The 17,715-nt window shown below is 49.9% G+C and overlaps 1 protein-coding gene across 1 annotated transcript in view; it reads right to left on the bottom strand.

Moving 5' to 3' along the window:
• The window catches only part of LOC142908544 (CTP synthase 1-like), a gene marked incomplete at its 5' end in the record, with an annotated part of 47,784 nt that extends 31,058 nt beyond the window's left edge, over nucleotides 1–16,726 (bottom strand). The window contains 2 exons of the mRNA XM_076059289.1: nucleotides 8,451–8,545; nucleotides 16,611–16,726. Coding sequence (XP_075915404.1) covers nucleotides 8,451–8,545; nucleotides 16,611–16,726 — 211 coding nt within the window. The remainder of the gene's footprint in view (nucleotides 1–8,450; nucleotides 8,546–16,610) is intronic.
• Nucleotides 16,727–17,715: the final 989 nt, after the last annotated feature.

Raw genomic sequence — 17,715 nt, 5'->3', positions numbered from 1 at the left:
CAGCGGGCGTTCGACACTTCACGTGGTAGCCTCAGGGTGCACATAGCCTGGCACAAGCGTCGTGGTGATGTCACCGCCACTTAGTGGCGAATGGCGGTTGTTGTTGTTGTATGTGTGTGTATGTATGAGTGTGTGTGTATGAGTGTCTGTGTGTGTCTGTGTGTGTGTCTGTGTGTGTCACTGTGTCTCACTGTGTGTGTGTCACTGTGTGTGTCACTGTGTGTGTGTGTCACTGTGTGTGTGTGTCACTGTGTGTGTGTCACTGTGTGTGTGTCACTGTGTGTGTCACTGTGTGTGTGTCACTGTGTGTGTGTCACTGTGTGTGTGTCTCTGTGTGTGTCTCTGTGTGTCACTGTGTGTGTGTGTCACTGTGTGTGTGTCACCGTGTGTGTGTCACTGTGTGTGTCACTGTGTGTGTGTGTCACTGTGTGTGTGTCACTGTGTGTGTGTCTCTGTGTGTCACTGTGTGTGTGTGTCACTGTGTGTGTGTCACCGTGTGTGTGTCCCTGTGTGTGTGTCACTGTGTGTGTGTGTCACTGTGTGTGTATCACTGTGTGTGTGTGTCACTGTGTGTGTCACTGTGTGTGTGTGTCACTGTGTGTGTGTCACTGTGTGTGTGTGTGTCACTGTGTCACCGTGTGTGTGTCCCTGTGTGTGTGTCACTGTGTGTGTGTGTCACTGTGTGTGTATCACTGTGTGTGTGTGTCACTGTGTGTGTCACTGTGTGTGTGTGTCACTGTGTGTGTGTCACTGTGTGTGTGTGTCACTGTGTCACTGTGTGTGTGTGTCACTGTGTGTGTGTCACTGTGTGTGTGTGTCACTGTGTGTGTGTGTGTCACTGTGTCACCGTGTGTGTGTCCCTGTGTGTGTGTCACTGTGTGTGTGTGTCACTGTGTGTGTATCACTGTGTGTGTGTGTCACTGTGTGTGTCACTGTGTGTGTGTCACTGTGTGTGTGTCACTGTGTGTGTGTATCACTGTGTCACTGTGTGTGTGTGTCACTGTGTGTGTGTCACTGTGTGTGTGTATCACTGTGTCACTGTGTGTGTGTGTCACTGTGTGTGTGTCACTGTGTGTGTGTCACTGTGTGTGTATCACTGTGTGTGTGTCACTGTGTGTGTCACTGTGTGTGTGTGTCACTGTGTGTGTCACTGTGTGTGTGTGTCACTGTGTGTGTGTCACTGTGTGTGTGTGTCACTGTGTGTGTCACTGTGTGTGTGTGTCACTGTGTGTGTCACTGTGTGTGTGTGTCACTGTGTGTGTGTCACTGTGTGTGTGTCTCTGTGTGTGTCTCTGTGTGTCACTGTGTGTGTGTGTCACTGTGTGTGTGTCACCGTGTGTGTGTCACTGTGTGTGTCACTGTGTGTGTGTGTCACTGTGTGTGTGTCACTGTGTGTGTGTGTCTCTGTGTGTCACTGTGTGTGTGTGTCACTGTGTGTGTGTCACCGTGTGTGTGTCCCTGTGTGTGTGTCACTGTGTGTGTGTGTCACTGTGTGTGTATCACTGTGTGTGTGTGTCACTGTGTGTGTCACTGTGTGTGTGTGTCACTGTGTGTGTGTCACTGTGTGTGTGTGTGTGTCACTGTGTCACCGTGTGTGTGTCCCTGTGTGTGTGTCACTGTGTGTGTGTGTCACTGTGTGTGTATCACTGTGTGTGTGTGTCACTGTGTGTGTCACTGTGTGTGTGTGTCACTGTGTGTGTGTCACTGTGTGTGTGTGTCACTGTGTCACTGTGTGTGTGTGTCACTGTGTGTGTGTCACTGTGTGTGTGTCACTGTGTCACCGTGTGTGTGTCCCTGTGTGTGTGTCACTGTGTGTGTGTGTCACTGTGTGTGTATCACTGTGTGTGTGTGTCACTGTGTGTGTCACTGTGTGTGTGTGTCACTGTGTGTGTGTCACTGTGTGTGTGTGTCACTGTGTCACTGTGTGTGTGTGTCACTGTGTGTGTGTCACTGTGTGTGTGTGTCACTGTGTGTGTATCACTGTGTGTCTGTGTGTGTGTGTCACTGTGTGTGTCACTGTGTGTGTCACTGTGTGTGTGTCACTGTGTGTCACTGTGTGTGTGTCACTGTGTGTGTGTCACTGTGTGTGTGTGTCACTGTGTGTGTGTCACTGTGTGTGTCACTGTGTGTGTGTGTGTCACTGTGTCACTGTGTGTGTGTGTCACTGTGTGTGTGTCACTGTGTGTGTGTGTCACTGTGTCACTGTGTGTGTGTGTCACTGTGTGTGTGTCACTGTGTGTGTGTCACTGTGTGTGTGTCACTGTGTGTGTCACACTGTGTGTGTGAGTGTGTGTGTCACTGTGTGTGTGTCACTGTGTGTGTGTGTCACTGTGTGTGTGTGTCACTGTGTGTGTAACTGTGTGTGTCACTGTGTGTCACTGTGTGTGTCACTGTGTGTGTCACTGTGTGTGTGTCACTGTGTGTGTGTCACTGTGTGTGTGTCACTGTGTGTGTGTCACTGTGTGTGTCACTGTGTGTCACTGTCACTGTGTGTGTGTGTCACTGTGTGTGTAACTGTGTGTGTCACTGTGTGTGTAACTGTGTGTGTCACTGTGTGTGTCACTGTGTGTGTCACTGTGTGTCACTGTGTGTGTGTCACTGTGTGTGTCACTGTGTGTGTGTGAGTGTGTGTGAGTGTGTGTCACTGTGTGTCACTGTGTGTGTGTCACTGTGTGTGTGTCACTGTGTGTGTGTCACTGTGTGTGTGTCACTGTGTGTGTCACTGTGTGTGTCACTGTGTGTGTGTCACTGTGTGTGTGTGTCACTGTGTGTGTGTGTACACTGTGTGTCACTGTGTGTGTCACTGTGTGTGTGTCACTGTGTGTGTGTCACTGTGTGTGTGTCACTGTGTGTGTGTCACTGTGTGTGTCACTGTGTGTGTGTCACTGTGTGTGTGTCACTGTGTGTGTGTCACTGTGTGTGTCACTGTGTGTGTCACTGTGTGTCACTGTGTGTGTGTCACTGTGTGTGTCACTGTGTGTGTGTCACTGTGTGTGTGTGTCACTGTGTGTGTGTGAGTGTGTGTGTCACTGTGTGTGTGAGTGTGTGTGTGACTGTGTGTGTGTCACTGTGTGTGTGTGTCACTGTGTGTGTGTGTCACTGTGTGTGTCACTGTGTGTGTCACTGTGTGTATGTCACTGTGTGTGTGTCACTGTGTGTCACTGTGTGTGTCACTGTGTGTGTGTCACTGTGTGTGTCACTGTGTGTGTGTCACTGTGTGTCACTGTGTGTGAGTCACTGTGTGTGTGTCACTGTGTGTGTCACTGTGTGTGTCACTGTGTGTGTCACTGTGTGTGTGTCACTGTGTGTGTGTCACTGTGTGTGTGTCACTGTGTGTGTCACTGTGTGTGTGTCACTGTGTGTGTGTGTCACTGTGTGTGTCACTGTGTGTGTGTGACACTGTGTGTGTCACTGTGTGTGTGACACTGTGTGTGTCACTGTGTGTGTCACTGTGTGTGTGTCACTGTGTGTGTCACTGTGTGTGTCACTGTGTGTGTGTGTCACTGTGTGTGTCACTGTGTGTGTCACTGTGTGTGTGTCACTGTGTGTGTCACTGTGTGTGTGTCACTGTGTGTGTCACTGTGTGTGTGTCACTGTGTGTGTCACTGTGTGTGTGTCACTGTGTGTGTCTCTGTGTGTGTCACTGTGTGTGTGACACTGTGTGTGTCACTGTGTGTGTCACTGTGTGTGTGACACTGTGTGTGTCTGTGTGTGTCACTGTGTGTGTCACTGTGTGTGTGTCACTGTGTGTGTCACTGTGTGTGTGTCACTGTGTGTGAGTCACTGTGTGTGTGTCACTGTGTGTGTCACTGTGTGTGTCACTGTGTGTGTGTCACTGTGTGTGTGTGTCACTGTGTGTGTCACTGTGTGTGTCACTGTGTGTGTGTCACTGTGTGTGTCACTGTGTGTGTGTGTCACTGTGTGTGTGTCACTGTGTGTGTCACTGTGTGTGTCACTGTGTGTGTGTCACTGTGTGTGTGTGTCACTGTGTGTGTGTCACTGTGTGTGTGTCACTGTGTGTGTCACTGTGTGTGTCACTGTGTGTGTGTGTCACTGTGTGTGTGAGTGTGTGTGTCACTGTGTGTGTGTCACTGTGTGTCACTGTGTGTGTGAGTGTGTGTGTCACTGTGTGTGTGTGTCACTGTGTGTGTCACTGTGTGTGTGTCACTGTGTGTGTGTGTCACTGTGTGTGTCACTGTGTGTGTCACTGTGTGTGTGTCACTGTGTGTGTGTCACTGTGTGTGTCACTGTGTGTGTGTGTCACTGTGTGTGTCACTGTGTGTGTCACTGTGTGTGTGTCACTGTGTGTGAGTGTGTGTGTCACTGTGTGTGTGTCACTGTGTGTGTGAGTGTGTGTGTCACTGTGTGTGAGTGTGTGTGTCACTGTGTGTGTGACTGTGTGTGTGTCACTGTGTGTGTGTCACTGTGTGTGTCACTGTGTGTGTCACTGTGTGTGTCACTGTGTGTATGTCACTGTGTGTGTGTCACTGTGTGTCACTGTGTGTCACTGTGTGTGTGTCACTGTGTGTCACTGTGTGTGAGTCACTGTGTGTGTGTGTCACTGTGTGTGTCACTGTGTGTGTGTCACTGTGTGTGTCACTGTGTGTGTGTCACTGTGTGTGTCACTGTGTGTGTCACTGTGTGTGTGTCACTGTGTGTGTGTGTCACTGTGTGTGTGTGACACTGTGTGTGTCACTGTGTGTGTGACACTGTGTGTGTCACTGTGTGTGTCACTGTGTGTGTGTCACTGTGTGTGTCACTGTGTGTGTCACTGTGTGTGAGTCACTGTGTGTGTGTGTCACTGTGTGTGTCACTGTGTGTGTCACTGTGTGTGTGTCACTGTGTGTGTCACTGTGTGTGTGTCACTGTGTGTGTCACTGTGTGTGTGTCACTGTGTGTGTCACTGTGTGTGTCACTGTGTGTGTGTCACTGTGTGTGTCTCTGTGTGTGTCACTGTGTGTGTGACACTGTGTGTGTCACTGTGTGTGTCACTGTGTGTGTGACACTGTGTGTGTCACTGTGTGTGTCTGTGTGTGTCACTGTGTGTGTCACTGTGTGTGTCACTGTGTGTCACTGTGTGTGTGTCACTGTGTGTGTGTCACTGTGTGTGAGTCACTGTGTGTGTGTCACTGTGTGTCACTGTGTGTGTGTCACTGTGTGTGTCACTGTGTGTGTGTCACTGTGTGTGTGTCACTGTGTGTGTGTCACTGTGTGTGTGTGTCACTGTGTGTGTCACTGTGTGTGTCACTGTGTGTGTGTCACTGTGTGTGTCACTGTGTGTGTCACTGTGTGTGTGTGTCACTGTGTGTGTGTCACTGTGTGTGTCACTGTGTGTGTGTCACTGTGTGTGTGTCACTGTGTGTGTGTCACTGTGTGTGTGTCACTGTGTGTGTCACTGTGTGTGTGAGTGTGTGTGTGAGTGTGTGTGTCACTGTGTGTGTCAGTGTGTGTGTCACTGTGTGTGTGTGTCACTGTGTGTCACTGTGTGTGTGTCACTGTGTGTGTCACTGTGTGTGTGTGTCACTGTGTGTGTCACTGTGTGTGTGTCACTGTGTGTGTCACTGTGTGTGTCACTGTGTGTGTGTCACTGTGTGTGTCACTGTGTGTGTCACTGTGTGTGAGTGTCACTGTGTGTGTCACTGTGTGTGTCACTGTGTGTCACTGTGTGTGTCACTGTGTGTGTCACTGTGTGTCACTGTGTGTGTGTCACTGTGTGTGTGTCACTGTGTGTGTGTCACTGTGTGTGTCACTGTGTGTGTGTCACTGTGTGTGTGTCACTGTGTGTGTCACTGTGTGTGTCACTGTGTGTGAGTGTCACTGTGTGTGTCACTGTGTGTGTCACTGTGTGTCACTGTGTGTCACTGTGTGTGTGTCACTGTGTGTGTGTCACTGTGTGTGTGTCACTGTGTGTGTCACTGTGTGTGTCACTGTGTGTGTGTCACTGTGTGTGTGTGTCACTGTGTGTGTGTCACTGTGTGTGTGTGTGTCACTGTGTGTGTGTCACTGTGTGTGTGTCACTGTGTGTGTCACTGTGTGTGTGTCACTGTGTGTGTCACTGTGTGTGTGTGTCACTGTGTGTGTGTGTCACTGTGTGTGTGTCACTGTGTGTGTCACTGTGTGTGTGTCACTGTGTGTGTCACTGTGTGTGAGTGTGTGTGTCACTGTGTGTGTCACTGTGTGTCACTGTGTGTGTCACTGTGTGTATCACTGTGTGTGTATCACTGTGTGTGTGTGTGTCACTGTGTGTGTCACTGTGTGTCACTGTGTCACAGTGTGTGTGTCACTGTGTGTGTGAGTGTGTGTGTCACTGTGTGTGTGTCACTGTGTGTCACTGTGTGTGTGAGTGTGTGTGTCACTGTGTGTGTGTGTCACTGTGTGTGTCACTGTGTGTGTCACTGTGTGTGTGTCACTGTGTGTGTCACTGTGTGTGTCACTGTGTGTGTGTCACTGTGTGTGTGTCACTGTGTGTGTCACTGTGTGTGTGTCACTGTGTGTGTGTCACTGTGTGTGTGTCACTGTGTGTGTGAGTGTGTGTGTGAGTGTGTGTGTCACTGTGTGTGTCAGTGTGTGTGTCACTGTGTGTGTGTGTCACTGTGTGTGTCACTGTGTGTGTGTCACTGTGTGTGTCACTGTGTGTGTGTGTCACTGTGTGTGTCAGTGTGTGTCACTGTGTGTGTGTCACTGTGTGTGTGTGTCACTGTGTGTGTCACTGTGTGTGTGTGTCACTGTGTGTGTCACTGTGTGTGTGTCACTGTGTGTGTCACTGTGTGTGAGTGTCACTGTGTGTGTCACTGTGTGTGTCACTGTGTGTCACTGTGTGTGTCACTGTGTGTGTCACTGTGTGTCACTGTGTGTGTGTCACTGTGTGTGTGTCACTGTGTGTGTCACTGTGTGTGTGTCACTGTGTGTGTGTCACTGTGTGTGTGTCACTGTGTGTGTCACTGTGTGTGTCACTGTGTGTGAGTGTCACTGTGTGTTTCACTGTGTGTGTCACTGTGTGTCACTGTGTGTCACTGTGTGTGTGTCACTGTGTGTGTGTCACTGTGTGTGTGTCACTGTGTGTGTGTCACTGTGTGTGTCACTGTGTGTGTCACTGTGTGTGTGTCACTGTGTGTGTGTCACTGTGTGTGTGTGTCACTGTGTGTGTGTCACTGTGTGTGTGTCACTGTGTGTGTGTCACTGTGTGTGTCACTGTGTGTGTGTCACTGTGTGTGTGTCACTGTGTGTGTGTCACTGTGTGTGTCACTGTGTGTGTCACTGTGTGTGTGTGTCACTGTGTGTGTGTGTCACTGTGTGTGTGTCACTGTGTGTGTCACTGTGTGTGTCACTGTGTGTGTGTCACTGTGTGTGTCACTGTGTGTGAGTGTGTGTGTCACTGTGTGTGTCACTGTGTGTCACTGTGTGTGTCACTGTGTGTGTATCACTGTGTGTGTATCACTGTGTGTGTCACTGTGTGTCACTGTGTCACAGTGTGTGTGTCACTGTGTGTGTGAGTGTGTGTGTCACTGTGTGTGTGTGTCACTGTGTGTGTCACTGTGTGTGTCACTGTGTGTGTGTGTCACTGTGTGTGTCACTGTGTGTGTGTGTCACTGTGTGTGTGTGTCACTGTGTGTGTGTGTCACTGTGTGTGTCACTGTGTGTGTCACTGTGTGTGTGTGTCACTGTGTGTGTCACTGTGTGTGTGTGTCACTGTGTGTGTGTGTCACTGTGTGTGTGTGTCACTGTGTGTGTGTCACTGTGTGTGTGTGTGTCACTGTGTGTGTGTCACTGTGTGTGTGTGTGTCACTGTGTATGTGTCACTGTATGTGTCACACTGTGTGTGTGTCACTGTGTGTGTCACTGTGTGTGTGTCACTGTGTGTGTGTCACTGTGTGTGTCACTGTGTGTGTCACTGTGTGTGTCACTGTGTGTGTCACTGTGTGTGTCACTGTGTGTGTCACTGTGTGTGTGTCACTGTGTGTGAGTGTGTGTGTCACTGTGTGTGTGTCACTGTGTGTGAGTGTCACTGTGTGTGTCACTGTGTGTGTGTGTCACTGTGTGTGTGTGTCACTGTGTGTGTGTGTCACTGTGTGTGTCACTGTGTGTGTCACTGTGTGTGTGTGTCACTGTGTGTGTCACTGTGTGTGTGTGTCACTGTGTGTGTGTGTCACTGTGTGTGTGTGTCACTGTGTGTGTGTCACTGTGTGTGTGTGTGTCACTGTGTGTGTGTCACTGTGTGTGTGTGTGTCACTGTGTATGTGTCACTGTATGTGTCACACTGTGTGTGTGTCACTGTGTGTGTCACTGTGTGTGTGTCACTGTGTGTGTGTCACTGTGTGTGTCACTGTGTGTGTCACTGTGTGTGTCACTGTGTGTGTCACTGTGTGTGTCACTGTGTGTGTCACTGTGTGTGTGTCACTGTGTGTGAGTGTGTGTGTCACTGTGTGTGTGTCACTGTGTGTGAGTGTCACCTAAAAAGGGTTTGTTGTTTTTCCGTGCCCACGACACAGCTGAGATCTTCCCCTCCGTGCCACGGATCCCAAAGCCACCGGGAACGAGAACCCCGCTGTGACACACACAGTGACACACACAGTGACACACACAGTGACACACACAGTGACACACACACAGTGACAGTGACACACACAGTGACACACACACAGTGTCACACACACAGTGACACACACAGTGACACACACACACACACACACAGTGACACACACAGTGTCACACACAGTGACACACACACAGTGACACACACACACAGTGACACACACACAGTGACAGTGACACACACAGTGACACACACACAGTGTCACACACACAGTGACACACACAGTGACACACACACACACACACACAGTGACACACACAGTGTCACACACAGTGACACACACACAGTGACACACACACACAGTGACACACACACAGTGACACACACTGTGACACACACAGTGACACACACAGTGACACACACAGTGACACACACACACACAGTGACACACACACAGTGACACACACACAGTGACACACACACAGTGACACACACACAGTGACACACACAGTGACACACACACACAGTGACACACACACAGTGACACACACACAGTGACACAGTGACACACACAGTGACACACACACAGTGACACACACACAGTGACACACACAGTGACACACACACACAGTGACACACACAGTGACACACACACAGTGACACACACAGTGACACACACACAGTGACACACACACAGTGACACACACACAGTGACACACACAGTGACACACACACAGTGACACACACAGTGACACACACACAGTGACACACACACAGTGACACACACACAGTGACACACACACAGTGACACACACACAGTGACACACACAGTGACACACACACAGTGACACACACACAGTGACACACACACAGTGACACACACACAGTGACACACACAGTGACACACACACACAGTGACACACACACAGTGACACACACACAGTGACACAGTGACACACACACAGTGACACACACACAGTGACACACACACAGTGACACACACAGTGACACACACAGTGACACACACAGTGACACACACAGTGACACACACAGTGACACACACAGTGACACACACACACAGTGACACACACAGTGACACACACACAGTGACACACACAGTGACACACACAGTGACACACACAGTGACACACACAGTGACACACACAGTGACACACACACAGTGACACACACACAGTGACACACACAGTGACACACACAGTGACACACAGTGACACACACACACAGTGACACACACAGTGACACACACACAGTGACACACACTGTGACACACACACAGTGACACACACAGTGACACACACACAGTGACACACACAGTGACACACACAGTGACACACACACACAGTGACACACACAGTGACACACACAGTGACACACACACAGTGACACACACAGTGACACACACAGTGACACACACACAGTGACACACACAGTGACACACACACAGTGACACACACAGTGACACACACAGTGACACACACAGTGACACACACAGTGACACACACAGTGACACACACAGTGACACACACAGTGACACACACACAGTGACACACACAGTGACACACACAGTGACACACACACACAGTGACACACACAGTGACACACACAGTGACACACACACAGTGACACACACAGTGACACACACAGTGACACACACACAGTGACACACACAGTGACACACACACAGTGACACACACAGTGACACACACAGTGACACACACAGTGACACACACAGTGACACACACAGTGACACACACAGTGACACACACAGTGACACACACAGTGACACACACAGTGACACACACAGTGACACACACAGTGACACACACAGTGACACACACAGTGACACACACAGTGACACACACACAGTGACACACACAGTGACACACACAGTGACACACACAGTGACACACACAGTGACACACACAGTGACACACACACAGTGACACACACACAGTGACACACACACAGTGACACACACAGTGACACACACACAGTGACACACACACAGTGACACACACAGTGACACACACACAGTGACACACACAGTGACACACACAGTGACACACACAGTGACACACACAGTGACACACACAGTGACACACACACTCACACACAGTGACACACACACAGTGACACACACACAGTGACAGTGACACACACAGTGACACACACACAGTGACACACACAGTGACACACACAGTGACACACACAGCGACACACACACAGTGACAGTGACACACACAGTGACACACACACAGTGACACACACAGTGACACACACAGTGACACACACAGTGACACACACAGTGACACACACAGTGACACACACAGTGACACACACAGTGACACACACAGTGACACACACAGTGACACACACACAGTGACACACACAGTGACACACACACAGTGACACACACACAGTGACACACACACAGTGACACACACACAGTGACACACACAGTGACACACACACAGTGACACACACACAGTGACACACACACAGTGACACACACACAGTGACACACACACAGTGACACACACACAGTGACACACACAGTGACACACACAGTGACACACACACAGTGACACACACACAGTGACACTCACACAGTGACACACACACAGTGACACACACACAGTGACACACACACAGTGACACACACAGTGACACACACACAGTGACACACACACAGTGACACACACACAGTGACACACACAGTGACACACACACAGTGACACACACAGTGACACACACACACACAGTGACACACACAGTGACACACACAGTGACACACACAGTGACACACACAGTGACACACACAGTGACACACACACAGTGACACACAGTGACACACAGTGACACACAGTGACACACACAGTGACACACACACAGTGACACACACAGTGACACACACACACAGTGACACATACAGTGACACACACAGTGACACACACACAGTGACACACACACACAGTGACACACACAGTGACACACACAGTGACACACACAGTGACACACACACACACAGTGACACACACAGTGACACACAGTGACACACACAGTGACACACAGTGACACACACACACAGTGACACACACACACACAGTGACACACACAGTGACACACACACAGTGACACACACAGTGACACACAGTGACACACACAGTGACACACACAGTGACACACACACACAGTGACACACACAGTGACACACACAGCGACACACACAGTGACACACACACAGTGACACACACACAGTGACACACACACAGTGACACACACACAGTGACACACACAGTGACACACACACAGTGACACACAGTGACACACACACAGTGACACACACAGTGACACACACTGTGACACACACACAGTGACACACACAGTGACACACACTGTGACACACACACAGTGACACACACAGTGACACACACAGTGACACACACACAGTGACAGTCACACACAGACACACACACAGAGACAGTCACACACAGACACACACAGTCACACACACACAGATACACACACACACACAGTCACACAGATACAGTCACACACAGTCACACACACACACATAGACACACACACAGTGACACACACACAGTGACACACACACAGTGACACACACACAGTGACACACAGTGACACACACACAGTGACACACACACAGTGACACACACACAGTGACACACACACAGTGACACACAGTGACACACACAGTGACACACACACAGTGACACACACACAGTGACACACACACACAGTGACACACACACAGTGACACACACACAGTGACACACACACAGTGACACACACACAGCGACACACACACAGCGACACACACACAGTGACACACACACAGTGACACACACACAGTGACACACACACAGTGACACACACACAGTGACACACACACAGTGACACACACAGTGACTCACACACACACAGTGACACACACACACAGTGACACACAGTGACACACACACAGTGACACACACAGTGACACACACACAGTGACACACACAGTGACACACACACAGTGACACACACACAGTGACACACACACAGTGACACACACAGTGACACACACACAGTGACACACACAGTGACACACACACAGTGACACACACACACAGTGACACACACACACAGTGACACACACACAGTGACACACACAGTGACACACACACAGTGACACACACAGTGACACACATACACACACACAGTGATACACACAGTGACACACACAGTGACACACACACAGTGACACACAGTGACACACACAGTGACACACACACACAGTGACACACACACAGTGACACACACAGTGATACACACAGTGACATACACAGTGACACACACACAGTGACACACACAGTGACACACACACACAGTGACACACACAGTGACACACACAGTGACACACACAGTGACACACACACAGTGACACACACACAGTGACACACACACAGTGACACACACAGTGACACACACACAGTGACACACACACACAGTGACACACACAGTGACACACACACACAGTGACACACACAGTGACACACACACAGTGACACACACAGTGACACACACAGTGACACACACAGTGACACACACACAGTGACACACACACAGTGACACACACACAGTGACACACACAGTGACACACACACAGTGACACACACAGTGACACACACACAGTGACACACACACAGTGACACACACACAGTGACACACAGTGACACACACACAGTGACACACACACAGTGACACACACACAGTGACACACACAGTGACACACACACAGTGACACACACAGTGACACACACACAGTGACACACACACAGTGACACACAGTGACACACACACAGTGACACACACAGTGACACACACACAGTGACACACACACAGTGACACACACACAGTGACACACACAGTGACACACACAGTGACACACACACAGTGACACACACAGTGACACACACACAGTGACACACACAGTGACACACACACAGTGACACACACAGTGACACACACACAGTGACACACACAGTGACACACACACAGTGACACACAGTGACACACAGTGACACACAGTGACACACAGTGACACACACAGAGTGACACACACAGTGACACACACACAGTGACACACACAGTGACACACACAGTGACACACACAGTGACACACACACAGTGACACACACACAGTGACACACACACAGTGACACACACACAGTGACACACACACAGTGACACACACACAGTGATACACACAGTGACACACACACACAGTGACACACACACACAGTGACACACACAGTGACACACACAGTGACACACACACAGTGACACACACAGTGACACACACAGTGACACACACACAGTGACACACACAGTGACACACACACAGTGACACACACAGTGACACACACAGTGACACACACACAGTGACACACAGTGACACACAGTGACACACACAGTGACACACACACAGTGACACACACACAGTGACACACACAGTGACACACACACAGTGACACACACACACAGTGACACACACACAGTGACACACACACAGTGACACACACAGTGACACACACAGTGACACACACACAGTGACACACACACACAGTGACACACACACAGTGACACACACACAGTGACACACACAGTGACACACACACAGTGACACACACACAGTGACACACACAGTGACACACACACAGTGACACACACACAGTGACACACACACAGTGACACACACACAGTGACACACACACAGTGACACACACAGTGACACACAGTGACACACACAGTGACACACACAGTGACACACACACAGTGACACACACAGTGACACAGTGACACACACAGTGACACACACAGTGACACACACACAGTGACACACACACAGTGACACACACACAGTGACACACACACAGTGACACACACACACAGTGACACACACACACAGTGATACACACAGTGACACACACACACAGTGACACACACACAGTGACACACACACAGTGACACTCACACAGTGACACACACAGTGACACACACACAGTGACACACACAGTGACACACACACAGACACACACAGTGACACACACAGTGACACACACACAGTGACACACACAGTGACACACACACAGTGACACACACAGTGACACACACACACAGTGACACACACAGTGACACACACAGTGACACACACAGTGACACACACAGTGATACACACACACAGTGACACACACAGTGATACACACACAGTGACACACTGTGTGTGTGTATCACAGTGTGTGTGTCTATCTGTGTGTGTCTATCTGTGTGTCTATCTGTCTGTCTGTGTGTCTATCTGTGTGTGTGTCTATCTGTGTGTCTGTGTGTGTCTGTGTGTGTCTATCTGTGTGTGTGTGTCTATCTGTGTGTGTCTATCTGTGTCTGTGTGTGTGTCTATCTGTGTCTGTGTGTCTATCTGTGTGTCTATCTGTGTGTATGTGTGTCTATCTGTGTGTGTGTCTGTGTGTCTGTGTGTGTCTATCTATGTGTGTCTATCTGTGTGTGTGTGTATCTGTGTGTGTGTCTATCTGTGTGTGTGTCTATCTGTGTGTCTGTGTGTGTGTATATCTGTGTGTGTGTATCTGTGTGTGTCTGTGTGTATGTGTGTCTATCTGTTTGTGTCTATCTGTGTGTGTGTCTGTGTGTGTGTCTGTGTCTATCTGTGTATCTGTGTGTGTGTCTATCTGTGTCTGTGTGTCTATCTGTGTGTCTGTATCTGTGTGTGTGTCTGTCTGTGTGTGTATCTGTGTCTGTGTGTGTCTATCTGTGTGTCTATCTGTGTGTGTCTATCTGTGTGTGTCTATCTGTGTGTCTATCTGTGTGTGTCTATCTGTGTGTCTATCTGTGTGTGTCTATCTGTGTGTCTATCTGTGTGTCTATCTGTGTGTGTCTATCTGTGTGTGTGTCTATCTGTGTGTGTGTCTATCTGTGTGTCTATGTGTGTGTCTGTGTGTGTCTGTGTGTGTGTCTGTGTCTATGTGTGTGTCTATGTGTGTGTCTATGTGTGTGTCTGTGTGTGTGTCTATCTGTGCGTGTCTATCTGTGCGTGTCTATCTGTGTGTGTCTATCTGTGTGTCTATCTGTGTGTCTATCTGTGTGTGTCTATCTGTGTGTGTCTATCTGTGTGTGTCTATCTGTGTGTGTCTATCTGTGTGTGTCTATCTGTGTGTGTCTATCTGTGTGTGTCTATCTGTGTGTCTGTGTGTGTGTCTGTGTGTGTCTATCTGTGTGTGTCTATCTGTGTGTGTCTATCTGTGTGTGTGTCTATCTGTGTGTGTGTCTATCTGTGTGTGTGTCTATCTGTGTGTGTCTATCTGTGTGTGTCTATCTGTGTGTGTCTATCTGTGTGTGTCTATTTGTGTGTGTCTATCTGTGTGTGTCTATCTGTGTGTGTCTATTTGTGTGTGTCTATCTGTGTGTGTCTATCTGTGTGTGTCTATCTGTGTGTGTCTATCTGTGTGTGTCTGTGTGTCTATCTGTGTGTCTATCTGTGTGTCTATCTGTGTGTGTCTATCTGTGTGTGTCTATCTGTGTGTCTATCTGTGTGTGTGTCTGTCTGTGTGTGTATCTGTGTCTATCTGTGTGTCTATCTGTGTGTGTGTGTCTGTGTGTGTGTCTATCTGTGTGTGTGTCTATCTGTGTGTCTATCTGTGTGTGTCTATCTGTGTGTGTCTATCTGTGTGTGTCTATCTGTGTGTCTATCTGTGTCTATCTGTGTGTCTATCTGTGTGTGTCTATCTGTGTGTCTGTGTGTGTGTCTATCTGTGTGTGTGTGTGTCTATCTGTGTGTCTATCTGTGTGTCTATCTGTGTGTCTATCTGTGTGTCTATCTGTGTGTCTGTGTGTCTATCTGTGTGTGTGTCTGTCTGTGTGTGTGTCTGTCTGTGTGTCTATCTGTGTGTGTCTATCTGTGTGTGTCTATCTGTGTGTGTCTATCTGTGTGTCTATCTGTGTGTGTCTATCTGTGTGTGTCTATCTGTGTGTGTCTCACTCTGCACTGCAGAGCTTCTGCCAGGCCTCGTGATACTTGACTGGATCCGTTGACTGGACTCCAGCCTCCAGATCAGCCGAGTCAACGTACTGGGGAGAAGACCAACACAGTGAGTGGGTGGGTTAGTGGGTGGGTTAGTGGGTGGGTTAGTTAGTGGGTGGGTTAGTGGGTGGGTGGGGTTAGTGGGTGGGTGAGTTAGTGGGTGGGTGAGTTAGTGGGTGGGTGAGTGGGTTAGTGGGTGGGTGAGTGGGTGAGTATGTGGGTGAGTGAGTGGGTGGGTGGGTGAGTGAGTAGGTGAGTGAGTGGGTGAGTGGGTGAGTGAGTGAGTGGTTGAGTAGGTGGGTGAGTGAGTGAGTGAGTGGGTGAGTGAGTGGGTGGGTGAGTGAGTGGGTGAGTGAGTGGGTGGGTGAGTGAGTGGGTGAGTGAGTGAGTGGGTGAGTGAGGGGTGGGGTGGGTGAGTGAGTGGGTGAGTTAATGGGTGAGTGAGTGAGTGGGTGGGTGAGTGGGTGAGTGAGTGGGTGAGTGAGTGAGTGAATGGGTGGGTGAGTGAGTGAGTGAGTGGTTGGGTGGGTGGGTGAGTGAGTGGGTGAGTGGGTGAGTGAGTGAGTGAGTGAATGGGTGGAGTGAGTGGGTGAGTGAGTGAGTGGGTGGGTGGGTGAGTGGGTGAGTGGGTGAGTGAGTGGGTGAGTGAGTGGGTGGGTGGGTGAGTGGGTGAGTGAGTGGGTGAGTGGGTGGGTGAGTGGGTGGGTGAGTGGGTGAGTGAGTGGGTGGGTGAGTGAGTGAGTGGGTGGGTGAGTGGTGAGTGAGTGGGTGAGTGGGTGAGTGAGTGGGTGGGTGAGTGGGTGAGTGGGTGAGTGAGTGTGTGAGTGGGTGAGTGAGTGGGTGAGTGAGTGGGTGAGTGAGTGGGTGAGTGGGGTGAGTAGGTGAGTGGGTGAGTAGGTGAGTGGGTGAGTAGGTGAGTGGGTGGGTGAGTGAGTGTGTGAGTGAGTGGGTGGGTGGGTGAGTTAGTGGGTGAGTGGGTGGGTGGGTGAGTGAGTGGGTGGGGAGTGAGTGAGTGGGTGAGTGGGTGGGTGAGTGAGTGAGTGGGTGAGTGAGTGGGTGGGTG

This window comes from Petromyzon marinus (assembly GCF_048934315.1).
Source record: "Petromyzon marinus isolate PM22_M1 ecotype Great Lakes invasive population chromosome 85 unlocalized genomic scaffold, UKy_Petmar_22M1.pri1.0 chr85_unloc.4, whole genome shotgun sequence".
Taxonomy (NCBI): domain Eukaryota; kingdom Metazoa; phylum Chordata; class Hyperoartia; order Petromyzontiformes; family Petromyzontidae; genus Petromyzon; species Petromyzon marinus.
The sequence above is the reverse complement of the archived record's forward strand: the minus strand, read 5'-3'. Positions and strand labels throughout refer to the sequence as shown.